This window comes from Copadichromis virginalis, linkage group LG2 (assembly GCF_057382275.1).
Source record: "Copadichromis virginalis isolate Kocher_CV1m ecotype Utaka linkage group LG2, C_Virginalis_male_GT1.1, whole genome shotgun sequence".
Lineage (NCBI taxonomy): Eukaryota > Metazoa > Chordata > Actinopteri > Cichliformes > Cichlidae > Copadichromis > Copadichromis virginalis.
Window position 1 is genome coordinate 37,635,313 of NC_140619.1, and position 14,005 is coordinate 37,649,317.

The 14,005-nt window shown below is 40.1% G+C and overlaps 1 protein-coding gene across 3 annotated transcripts in view; it reads right to left on the bottom strand.

The window, feature by feature from the left end:
• The window catches only part of enox2 (ecto-NOX disulfide-thiol exchanger 2), a 194,353-nt gene that overhangs the window by 43,614 nt on the left and 136,734 nt on the right, over positions 1-14,005 (bottom strand). For all 3 annotated transcript variants that reach the window (XM_085433758.1, XM_085433765.1, XM_085433771.1), the window contains one exon: positions 922-1,077. In XM_085433758.1, the coding sequence (XP_085289884.1) occupies positions 922-1,077 (156 nt within the window). The remainder of the gene's footprint in view (positions 1-921; positions 1,078-14,005) is intronic.

Below are 14,005 nucleotides of genomic sequence, written 5' to 3' on the forward strand. Positions count from 1 at the left end.
AATCAAAGTACCCCCCCACTATTTTGGTTCCTAACTCAGAATAATTGGAAGGTGGCGGTGAGATAAATATAAACGCCACTCTGGGAAACACACATACCATCAGATTATACAAAGTGAGATTTTTGCCCTGAGAATTTCCACTGTGTTTGTCAGAATGTAAATGCAGCTTAAAGTGAACAGGTGTATCTTCTCTTGTACTGACATTGTTTATGACAGTGTAATACTAAGTCTAAGCAACATTTTAACAAAACCGTATGGGTAGAAATCCTGCAAAGCAATAAATCACCTAAACTGATAAATATGATCAAATCTTCAAGAAACAACTCAATTTTTTTCTTTTTTCTTTTTTTCATTTCTTTTGCATCTGCAGTAAAGTGAAAAAATAATTTTGGCGTAGATGTTGTGGGACTTCCCTACAGTTCTGCACATGGATCGAAAGCATAAGGACATTGAAGCACGAAAGTAGAATCACAAACAGAACAGACTGGAGCTTGATGTGGGTTGCAAAGTGGCTTGCACGACAACTGTCAGCAGGCTAAAGCAATGTAAATAAAAGGGCTTACTTAAGATTTTACCAACATGATCAGTGGTCAGCTGATGTCAGCTGGAATTGAAACCAGCTGATGAGATCAGCTGTTTGGTCTCAACTTTGTAGCCATCTATGCTCAATCTGAACTAATGTTCCGATCAATTTAGCTGAAGATGCTGTCCAGGACACTGGGAAATTATTAACAAGATTATTAATTAAACCAAATTAAAAAATAATGCATTTCAAAACCTGACCCTTCTTTGAGGTATTTTTAATTAAGGTGCTGCATCTCAAGCTCTAACACAAGCCGATGTCTGCCAAAGAAATGTGGTCTTTTTAGCTGTATTAGAAGAAAAGAGCTGGTGTAGGATTAGCATAATACTATGACTTACTGGGGTTGGGGGGGAACAAGGTGCAGCTTTTGCAGTGGATGATCTCCTTGACAACCGGTACGTCTTGGGAGAGAGCTGCAGGTACCATACCGAGGCCGGGCATCATTGGGTTCATGGGGGTAATTCCAGCCATCATACCAAGGCTAGGGTCAAAATCTGGAGGCAGGAGAGAAATATGAATGAGCTCAAACAGTAGTTTCCTTCCAAAGGGAAAAGGTAACACCTACACAGTAACAATAAACAGAGTTGCACTGAATAACCAACCTTTGGTCAGATATCACCTCAGCCCATACTAAATCTTTTAAGTTGCATTCACATTGCGTACTTATTCCCTGAGTGATTCTCTGTCAACAACAGTGACACACAAGCAGCCTACACATAATGGAATACACAGCCATGCATGAATAAATAATCTTGCAAACCACATGCATATTTCAAGAAGTTTTTACTGAGTCATTCTTTCTCTGTCACCCCTGTTGTTTGAATGATGAACTTACAGATAATGCAAGTGGGTCTACATATCAGAGCAGCTTTATTTACAATGCTGATTCACACTGGGGCTGGGAAACATGGACACATCTACTCTCATACTGAAACACAGGCAAACACTGCACTTTTTTGTGCATACTAGTCTCAATATGGAACTTTATAAAATGGAAATGATGCTCCTCACCACATCGTCCAATGTGTCAACATCATCTGCAGAGGATCTGGAGTTTACAATTATGCCGCGGGGTGAGTGAAGCTTTTGCATTTGTGCATGCACATGCAAGAGCGCTGCTCGCAAATCTGTCACAAAAGGTTATATGCAAAATGTGATGCTCGAGATACTGTATGTTTAAAAAAAGTGACAATAGTTAAAACTGTTTTACAGACGGTGACATTTACTGATTGCCAGACATGTTGGTCACCAGCGGAATCAGGAAATACATAAATTAACCAGCAAAATAATGAATCTGAGACATCTTACAGCAAACTAATTTCTGGGAAAATTTAATGTTTTTCCTTAGTTTATTTGTAGATATGCAGATGCGGTCCTATCAGTCAGCACAGTGGGAGGGTTCAGCAGAGCAGACAGGAGGAGTGTGGATCCCCACAGTGTTCGATATCCAACAAATTAAAAAGAAATTAAACGACATTTAATAACCAAACTGTGTAAAATATATAATGAACCATGAAATTACTAAAGAAAGTATTAAAACTCGACTAATAAATTTTCAGTGACAGATTTTTCAGAACTGTGATCATGTCACAGACATGTCAAAGTAAGGCTCTTCAAAAGATGATGTAACAGTTACTGTTTCTGCTGATTAATCTGCTTCTACTAAAATCAAACACCGACAAAGCAATACAGTTCATCTGACGTGTAACATCCTGCAGGCATCTTTCATCTACTCCTTAAACACTATTGTTTATCTTTCTTGCAAACAAAGTTAAAGTGACAATCTGGTAGCATGTTGTGCTTTTAAAATCAGTCTATTGTTAACCACATGAATGTGTGATGTGTCAGTCGTTTCCTTTTAATTACAGGTTAATTACTATGTACTACTTCTATGACAACTACTATTTTATGACATGGCAAGGCAATCAAAATATTTGCTTCTGACTTATATAATAGGCTTGTTCTAAAGGCAGCAGGTGTTAAAAGCTGTTGAGTTATCGTCTTAACTGCTTCTGATTTTTGATGAAAACCCAAAATGTCTTCGTCATCTTTAAACCATTTGCTGGAGGTCACTTTGTTCTTCTTGCTGCTGAAGACAGTCCTTTATAGCTGGGGTAGTAGTCATGATGCAGACTTAATTTGGGGACTATCAGATTCATCAGATGCCTCATAGGGCTGTGCCATGCTGTCCACAATGATAGCAGTATTTAAAAAAAAAAACCATGTCTGAGAGCAGTGTGCCAGCCTCTGATGACAATTTAAGGCCTAAAAAAAAAAAAAAAAAAAAAAAGGAGCTGCTTCAATAATATGCAAGTGGAGGTGGCTACAAGAGGTCAGACCTCCAACTAAGCCCCATATTTTACAAAATATATAAGGAAACTCTTCCTGGTAAAGATGGAAATAAACCCGTTCCACCACTTAAGGCAAAAACACAGCATTGACTACAACCAGCCTATTGAGGCATGTGAGGAGGAGATACGAGCAGCTGGTGACTCAACAGGCAGTTGCTGGAGCACTCGCTAGTAGCAATCCAAATAACAAAAAGAACAAACAGCGGGGACTGATGCGGTTACGGTGGAAAAGAATGGCTTTAAGCAACTAGTTAAAGAGCTCAACACAAGATCCCACGCAGAAAATACTTCTGTTTCAATTTTACTATTCTATGCAGGCTCCTGAAGAGTTACAAGGTTAAGCTAGTATAACAACAATTAAAGTAAAAAGCTGAGCAGGTTTATTAAGGAAACACTTCCTAGGTTACCGTTCTGTATCACTATTGGACTATAATGCTACTGCTGGCACCTGCTGGCAATACAGTTGCACTTCAAACGAGCTGTTTGCTGTTGCTCATTAAAAAAAAGAAGGCTGGAAAATGACATTCACTTTTTCCACTAATAAATGCCACTGCCTGCAAGCTGCAGTCACCTTATTTCAATATCATGAACATTATCACAGATTTCCTCTCACAATATAATCGTGATACATTTTTGAGGCGATATCGCCTGCCCCTAACGGGTAATAATGTAAAACAAAAAACCCTTTTGCATCTACCTTGGCAATTTAAAATATAAAACGGAGATGTCTCGCTTCAAATACCACGCTTTGATTTAATTAAATGCACATTAAACAGACATGTCACTGTAGTGTCAACCCTTAATATCTCACTTCTCTCATTGCCACCTCTGAGGTCCACGTTTCACACAGCATACTTAATGATGTGAACAGACAAGTCATCCATCCCACATGACATGATCACGGAATTAAAACTGACAGTTTGCTGGGATATTTCAGCTCCTCCTGACATGAAACATGATGCAACTAACTTTCACTGTCGCTGCAGTCTTCATGTAACTGCACTGTGTCGTTCTTACAGTACCTTTGGGTCCAACTCATGTTTATTGAATCCTGATTTGTAATCGGGAAATTTCAGCCTCTGATTCACCAACGCTTCCAGTAAAACTACATCGACGCATAACTTGCACTCACTTGCATCCAAATGTCTTTTCACGACTTGCTGCTTCCCCGCCTCTCTCTTACCCTCTTATACTTTCCAGGCAATTAAATTCCCCCGTCTCTTAACCAATTCGGAATTAACCAAGTTGATGCTGCTTTGAATAAACAGTAAAAAAGAAAACAGAAACATAATAAATTAAAAAATGGTTATGGGGAAAAAATGCCATTATGAAAACAAATTAAGTCCTGTAATTTTATGTTAAATTATGAAAATAAATAAAATGTATTATATAGTAATGAGTTGAGTTTTAATTATCTCCTGAATAAATTTGCAAATTATTGCTTAATTACAGCCATTCATATTTATTTATTTAATGCTGAGCACTTTGGGGGCTCCATATACGATGAGTCACAGTTTACAGCAATGCAAATAAATCACTGTGATAGGGCCCACCACCAGAAAATAATAGTAGCATGTATTATCTGTGATCTGAAGTCTGCTCATTTGAATCTTCAATAGCAATAAATCCATTGAGGAAAATATTATTTACTGTTCTTCGGTCTGCAGCATTAAGTGGAAATAGATGGCTATAGATACATTTCCTCATAAGTGATTCCCTCTAAATCTACTGTAAGAGAGGGAAGTAAAGGAATTAAATGACACTTAGTGAAGGCGAATAAAGAAATATGCATATTATCGAAGGCTCAAAATAGGTCCCTTGAGCAGGGGAGGGTGTAATGAATATGTTGGGCTGATAAAAATGGCTGAAGGATAAAAAGGAAATAGAGGCTGGATACTGAAAAAACAAACCCCCAAAAACACGGCCTCAAAAAACTAAAATGAGCAAAGCGAGCTACATCAAGGGAAAATGGATGGATGTGTGCTGATGACCTCAGTCTCTAACCAGGTGTCACAGTGAGAGGAAACAGGTGATAAGGACCCCTGTTGCCAGGCGATTGATGAGTTCTACATGTTAAAGTGAAGAAAAGGAAGATGGAGAGCAGCAAGAATGATAAGAAAAGGTTGATAGAGGATGGGGTGGTGGTGCAACAGCCTGAATGCCAAACAATATGTCAAAAAGAAAAGATTCAGAACTTCAGGACTGCCCAAGCTCCACTGTCCCCGTTTTAAAACAAGGAAACATGCTGGTGAGTTTATAACATATTTTGATACAAATCAAACTAGATCTCAGCTCATATGGAGAAAACGATGTGGCTGCATCAGGCTGCAATTTCACTGCAGCGCCGTTCATGTTCCCTCTAGACAGGGTGAGAAAATGTGAGCCTATGAATTTATCCTTAACCATCAAATGCCTGAGACCTGAAGCACGTATAAAGCAGAATCAAGTGTAATAAAGACGATTATTTACTTCTTCCCAGAGATTTACAGCACCCGCAGCTTCCCTCCCCATCTCCATTTTTAACAATACAGGTCAAGGAGCACATTTCATCATGAATATAAACACACATAACTAACATATTTCCTCCTATGCTACTTACAGTCTATCCTGTAAATGGACATGGATGAAAATTTAAGCTTTTGTTTTTAGGATCTGCTGTTTTGTCAGAATTTACACTTACATTAGATCTTATGCACCACTGTTTATGCCTGCTACAGAAAATATGTGTCAAAAGTCTCACTCCTACTAAGGTAAAATACCACTACTACTACTACTACTACTACTACTACTACTACTACTACTACTACATGTCCATACTGTAATGGAGATCATGTGAGCATATTTGGGATGTTGATTGCAGATATCAGATTAAAAACAAAAGAAAAAAAAAAGAAATTTGGCACACTGTAACTAAGATGGATATTAAAATATCCACAACCTGATAACTACACGCAATTATGTGCATTGTAAGACAAGAAAAGCAAAAAACCCCCAAAAAACACAAAGAACACACAACCCCAAAAACAATACAATCTCACCAGACTATTACAAAATCATGACCAGCTGTTCCAACCACAGTGTAAATAATAAGCAGAATCTGTCACACAGTTGAAGGAGGAGATCTCATCGATCACACAAATCTAAGCTGGAAGACCACAGTTTGTGTGTTGTTTGCAAGCTCTGCTTTCACTCTTTGTTTGGTTACGTTCAGGCACCAAAACCATTTGAAGTGCTTAGAAAATATTGGTGGTTGCACCAGTATAAAAAAAACAACAGGATATCCAGTGTGCTCAAATGTGACAGGAAGTGGTGACCAAGTCTGTGGAGGTGAGACCGAGGGTGGGCTCACACATTGCCTTACCATTTCTACAAGCCTCAATCTTCTCTTACTTGTAGGAAAAAGAGAAAACAAAAACCCAGTCATTAATAACTGTGAACATGGCAACACTGCCAACTATTGGAGATAGTTCAACACAGCTCATCTAGCTAGCTTTGGTACACTTGGCTGGTAATCAGGGAAACACCACGTTCTATTAGAGTTTCAATTCTTTAAAAGTTTTTCCAGGAACGTAGCCATTAGTGTATGTGTTACTAATCTGCAGGAGTATTCAGCCAAAACCCGAGTTCAAGCTTGAAATATATAGCACATGCAGTGGATGAATCCTTCTTTGTTGCCAATTTTACTTTTGTGGTTTTCTTCTGTTAAAGGTTAAAGTGGACCGATTATGCTTTATAGCTAAAGTTTTAAATAATAAAGAGTGTCTGTCTACAAGTAATGACTTTGATCCAAAAGCTCAAAACACTTCCAAGCAGTCAGATTCCAACAGTTTTCTTCTGCTCCTGGATGTGTACGGCAATGAGACTGCATGTCCTTAATATGGTCATCTCAGGCACACAGCTCAGTCTGCCAGCAGAAGCGCTTTATCCACTCGCAACCATGTAAACCCTTCTGTTTGAGAGGAGAGGAAATGGCAAGGTGCTAAAATGGCTTGTTTCAGACGGTGGATGAACTGAGAGGCTACACAAAGGCTCACTAAGAGAGAGGAGGGGGAAAAGATTTTAAAACGTGAGCCATACAAAGCTACTAGAGCCCAAAAATAAAACACGAGGGTGGAAATTAGCAAAAACAGGCAGGCTTTAAATTGCTGTCGGAAAACACAGGAAAATGTCCCGTGTTTGAGGTTACTTGGGTCATTTGTCGGTCATCTGTTGTTTTCCTAAGTCATCCTAGTGGGGGAGAGGAAAACAACAACAAAAAGACAGGCTAATATATGCGGCATTTAAGAAAATCAATACAAATTTAAAATCAATCTGAAATTCCATTCACAGCTGGCTGTGTCAAGGTGAAAGAGGTTAATAAAGCCCTGTTCCCTCTAAGTACTAAGCTCCACTGTGATAATCATAAAAAGACAAGCAACCAAATAGCTCCATCGCCATCACCCTTCACACCTTTAACACAAAAACCACAGTAATGGCTGCCAAAACTTGTATTGAGAGACGAATTAAGGAGAAGGAAGACATTTAAAGGATCTTAGAAACTGAAGAATTAAAACAAACACTAAATTAAAGACAAATGAAGAGAAAAAATTAATCTAGGCCAATGTGATTCTAGGCCATTGTGATTTGCACAGTTATAAAAAAAGAATGTATAAGAGACGCGTGTGTGCTGCAGAATTGCTGCAAAAACAAATGATAAAAAATGATAAACTGTCTAAGTCATGTGGGTTAAGGCACAAACAACTGTTGCTCCCAGAAACAGAAACATCTTCACAACGATGTCAATTCAGCTTTAATAAACGAAGCTTCGGAAGCCTGTGGGTGTAACAATAATGGAATGATACTTAATTGCAAATTTACAAAAAACCGAGGGGCAGCACATGCAAAATAATGAGGACATGATTGGGCACAGCTATAAGAGGCTATTACTTACGTTTAATTCAGTCAACCAGTTAAGCAAAAGGAGCACTAATTCAGAGGCAAGCCCAGATAACAAGACCCAGATTTGTGATTCAACAATAGCACAATTGGACAAGGATGAGATGAAATGATTAGTCAGTTACTCAATCAGTCCACCAACAGAATACAAGGAGACCATTCTGAACTAATCAATACACACAAAATATTTGAACCGTTTTAACAAAACAAGAAATTTAAAGAGACCGTCTTGGGCGCTGAGACTCTGGATTTGTAATGTAAACATTAAACATGGCTGTTTATTTGGCAGCGGACTAGCTGGACTACTACCGTCTAATATTCAAAATATAATCTTTAAGGTAAAAATGGCGTCGAGTGATTTTCAGTGCAACTTTTCTTGTGTTTAGAAAACATTAACATTTTTGTATAAATGATGCATATTAAACAGTTTGGTGGAGATACACGTCACACTAGCAAAAATAGTGTGAACTCATTGAGAGCTGAAGGAGAGGTCTCTCTGACTCGGTAGAAACCCCACAGAGAGACTTAGAGAGCACAAGGGTCCTCTTGTGTAAGAAAAACAAAAGATACCTGGGGCTGGGTCCACCCACACGTAGCCGCACATCTGTCTGATTGTGTTTACTACGCTTGTCTTTCAGCTTTAGTCTCTATTTTCTCCCAGTGTGGAAAACTGAAACGCACAAACATCTTCCTGCAACACCTCTTTCTTGTACAGTCACATGCATGAGTGCACACACAACGCTGGCCTCTGAGGTTATTCTACTCTCATTCATTTTCCTCTTGTTCTTCTTGATGATGTTCTTTTGATGTTAAACAATCTAGTTCCTGAAGGTTTGTTCAAAGTAATTACATTCTGAGTTGCCCGTCAATCAAGACGCGCAGATTTGATTATGTGAAGCTCCTGGCTATTAATGTCATCCTCCTCTTCCCCCCCCCGTTCTCCTCTCTGATTTCCAGGGTAAATGTCCCTTCTAGCAGAGTCAGCGGTGGGTGGTGGTGGGGGGGCATAGGCAGCTGTCGTGAGGCAGTGCTGGATAATATTCTTTAATGAGGCGAGCTACCCATGCCACCTGGAACCTTACCAGAGGCCGCCTCGCTCAATTTCTACCAAAAGTCACCCCCTTTACATTTTCATATGAACATCTCAGACTTAATTTCTTTTACTGCAACATTTCTTGTGAGCTGCAAGCTGCAGGATAGAGAGAAACTATCTACTTGCTGTTCATAAAAGTTATTTCATCTCTCTATTCGATTACATCCAAATAGGAATCAGTTCTCTTATGCTGCCCTCCAAAGTCCATTGTCTTCATCTGCTGCTTGTATACTCAAATCTCCATAAGAAATCCAGCTTTTAACAATATATAGCCTACAACAGGCAAACACATTTGAAGTAGATTGGTGAGAACGGTCAGAAAAGTCCTATTTCAGCAGCTCTATAAGTACTGTTCTATTTTTTTCCACATGTATTGTATAGTCGAGGTAGGGGAAGGCTTTGCCTCTCCGCTCTGTCCGCCTACGTGCAGCCAAAAACCTCTGGCATCGTCCCACTGCTGCTTCTGAGCAGTCAGCAGAAAGGGACACAGCTTTCAGTCCAAGGATTGGAAAACGCTTACGGCAAAGGAATGACTGTCATGTAATGTATTTCCTGATGTTAATCCAGGTGAGCTAATGCATGAGAACGAGAGAGCCCAGATTCATATCCTATCATATGAGGAGTCCTTTTTAAATGAGTAATGAGGCATGACACTAACTTTTTATATATTCCACAGTGTGTACAGTGGTGCAGGGGTTCGTGGCAGCTGTGGGGAAAGAAAGAGGATGAGTGGGAAGCGACAGACAAAGGAATGTTTGTTTATTCAGGGAACACTTGTCTGTCCCTGGAGTCTGCTTATATATTCTCCAGAGTGTTTGAGCTTGTGTGTGTATTCATGCAAATATATGTGCATCTAAATTAATTCTGACAAACTTGCAAATACGTGTGTGTGAAGTGTCGAATGCTTTCCTTATGGTGAAATGTGTGCGGCCAAGCCAGCATCTGCTGTTAGTCCTACAAATTTCTCTTTTGTCCAAAGAGTAGATTTGTCTCCAAATGTGAGAAACTAAATTAGCTAATCAAAGCCATCATTTGTGTGAAAACAGACATCTACTATAACGATTATTACAGAAGTCTTTTACTCGTCTAAAATGTGGTGCGAGCATTGAGCCAGTCAAAAGTTACTGGTTAAGCAAAACAGATTTAACCTTATAGCCAATAACTGGCAATTTGTATTGACCCTAATAAGAGTTAAAATGTTACTTGCTGTGGTCACTCTAACAGTGTATTCATATTATTGGAAAGAAATTACTGCAATGGTTATTTCTTTGTAACTGGGACTTGATGGGCAAAGCCAAATTAATTTTGACCACTGTTTGATCTGAAAGACTATTTATATATAGCATATTTGTATATCCGAATCCATCAACAATATTCTGAGACCAAGAATAAAAACAACAATTTTACGTATATATGTGTTTATATTCTTTGCAATGTGGCATCAGGCACCAGCTGTTGGTTGGTGCACATATTAGTTGAATAGTTAATTCATATCAAAAACAAACAAAAAAAGAAAAAGAACATGAGATAAAGTCTGTGAAATATAGTGATCCATTACTGGCATTATTAGAAGTGCGAGACACTGAGCGACAAGTAATAATTATAGAATCTCTCTCAAAACAAAGCCTAATAACTGTGTATACAAAAATGAAGGAGACTACTTCGATTTTCTGTATCAGAAACAAACAAAGATCGGGAACTTGTGCAGGCTTCAAATCAGGCCAATTGCTCTGCAGAATGGCGGTTACACTATACTGTCTTAAATAACTAAAACCATCTTGGGAGGTCTGTATGTAGTGAGAAATGTACAGGGGTAACTCTATAGCCATGAATCTGGTTCTGCTTATAGTCTGGATGTGTGGGACTAAAGGGAATACTTACGAAGGGAGGGGAAATACAAGGTGAAGCCCCTAGGAGGAGGACATGCGGAGGATATCTGTGTCAGATCTCAAAAATCTTGAAACCAGATGTTCTAGTTACTGTTTGCAACATTTGTTCCATTATCACAGTTTTCACTATTTTAGCTTTGTGAATGTTAAAGATGTCAACTTATCCACGAGCATTCAGCTCAGACGACTGCACCATGTAATGTATTTTTTTTTTTTTTTTTGCCTGTCCCATTTGGTTCTTTAGCCGTCAGAATTGTTGTCTGAAGACCAACAAGGATACCCAATGGATTTACTTTGCCAAATGGATCATCGTGGCATTGCCGTATTGGTCCATTTGGTCGATCTTTGTTTTTATTATTTATTATATTTTATTTTCAGATGTTACAGACGGGACAGACATGAGTGAGGGATAGGAAAGGGAGAAAGAAAGAGGAAGGAAAGGAAAAACAGAAGGGGAGAGGGACAGTGAGAAAGGGGGGGAGAAAAAAAATCTCCTGGATCACCTGTTGAGAGAAAGAATAGAAAACAAGCAAAAAAAACAAAACAAAGCAACATACTAAACACAACACCATCGCATTAATCTAGCTAAGTCTAAACAGCAGTAAATACTAAATATTCAATGTTGTTGTGCAGCACGCAGGACAGATGTGCTTCGAAGTAGCAGCCAAGAAAGGTGTAATTTAAGTCTACGAGCAGTGAACACCCGTGTGCATACCTGTGTGGATCAGCGCGCTTGCATTCCAAAGGTTTCTCCATGTAATGATCTGCTAGGGAGTGTGGGGGGGCCACAGCCCCGTCCTCTGGGGTGTGAAGCGGGTATGGAGGAGATCAAAACTCCAGACATCCAGAGGCCCCCAGAACACAAGAGACCATGGAAGACCAACAGAGGGGCAGCCGCGCCACTGTCCCAGTAAGAGCTGAGGAGAGTCCCAGATGAGGGCTCGCCCAGCAGCCGCGGAGCAGAAGCCAGGGGGAGTTGCAGTGACGCGCCCGTGAGCTCCGCCGGCCCCCAGCTGTGCCTGAGTGACCGAGCCCCAGGCCGAGAGGCCGGGGGCACCCCACCTCCGAAGGGGCCCAAGCGAGCCCTAGGCTCCAGGCCCCGATAAGCGGCCGCCAAGGAGTGAGCCGGTGTGTACCTGGACGCCCACCCCCAGACACAAAGAACCACCAACGCACCGACACCTGAGGGAGTCCGCCACTGGCAGGGGAAGTGGTGGTAGGGGGAGATAGGCCTCCAAACCTTGTTTGTAATGTAATGTAACCAGTTGTATTACTGCTGGTTATAAGAACAAAAATAACCAGATTAACAACTTGAGCTTTTTTGTTTTTGACTACAACCTCCCCTCTAAAATTCCCATGGCACTTTCAAACACTGGATCACTCCCCATGATGTTGGGGGAAGACTGACTGTCAAACTCCATTACCTCTGAGTCTTCTGAATTCCTGACAAATGAAAGGCTTCACCTTACTATTTGAACTGCTGGTATTCTACATACTAGATCACACTGCACACAGTCAGCAGAATAGCACGACTTCACTAAAAGTGACACTGTTAGAGTTCAGGACCATACACTCCAATCAATATTTCCTACAGATACAATAGACCCCACCTTCGCTGTCACACGTGGGTCAGATTCTTTACATTCAATTGTCCTGAAGTCTGGCCTTCCGATCAATAGAGTTTGCCATTTGTACTGGATGTGCGTTTCCTCCCCTGCTGAGATGCAATTTGCCCTGCTGCCTCTTCTCCTCAGATGATTTGTGTTATTTGCTTCCAGGACTGTTGTACTTCTCTGCTGAGCTGTGTGGAAAAGCTAGGCCTTGTCAACAACCTCCTGTACTAGTAGGCTCCAAGCTATCGTGTTCATTTACCCTTTACACTAAAACCTACCACACCTAGCTGGTACCTTGGGGCTTCAATGTGGCTGTAATGTGAGTAACTACTTCTTTGGCTTATTTTATTAGACCTACTGAACTAATATTAGCACAATGGCATAAGTTACATCTACTGCATATGTGCATGCGTCTGGTTTTCTAGTCTCTGGTTTCTTTCGGTTCTCTGCTCTTTTTTGGGGGGTGGGTGAGAGTTTTCTTAAATATCTCAAGCTGATGCTGGTCTGCACAATTCAATGTAATTTACATAAGCCAGAAAAACACTCCTTCCATCAATGCAGCAGGCTGTAGTTTGACATTTCCTAAACTAGGCTACTTATGGTGCACTGTTAGTCCATCAGGCAAGGCGCTGAACTCGTCAACTAGTGTTTCTTTTCAAAGTTCTGTTCAAGTACTACTTTGTGCACATTTAAAGATGGTAATCAGTTACTACAACCCAATTCCTGAAGAAAAAGGAAAAAATCAAAGTTCAGCATGCTGATTTTACAGAGGGCAGTTTTGAGTGTAATTTTTCTTTTTTCCACATCCACAAAAACCCTTTTAAACAGGAAATCAAAGAGTATGAAACCCCTGAAAAGCAAGCAGATCCCTCCTGTAGGACATGCATAAATGCAACAGATATATTCATTTATTCAGAATTGACAGAAGCAGCAACAGTATGGGGACACTGAATTAGTTAGGTAAATACAATGCAAACAAAAGGGAAAAAAATCAATCACAAAAGCCTTCAAGCAACTTCTAGGAACCATCCAGCACCAGTTGGAAGCAGACCACAAAAATCCTCTGCAGCATAAAGATAAATCATACAGTATGTACAACCTCACGCCTATTGCCCGAGTCCAATCTCTCGCTCTGTGTAACACAAACACACATCACAAAACTTTCTAATATACATAACCATTACCCAGTCCATCTACAGAAATAAAACTGTCATCATTGTAGATGTGCACTAGACTTTGAGAGGCTGCAGAGAGTTGAAGGCTATGCCCACAGAAGTCTGTTTATCCAGCTGTCTGTCTGGATAAACCCACTTGACTGGAGGCAGGGAAAGACTCTGCAGTGTAGAAATACATTCTGGGCTCACAGTGGATGAAACAGAGGCAGACTTTAATGTCTCGGGAAAGTGGTCTGGCACAGGCAGTCCGTTTAATGAATGAACCTAGAACTGACATAAAAATCTCACATAACTCTACATGCAGGAAACATATGACAAAGTGTACTCGTGCAGAAATGCCGTCAAAAATCAAAGACAGACAAAAAG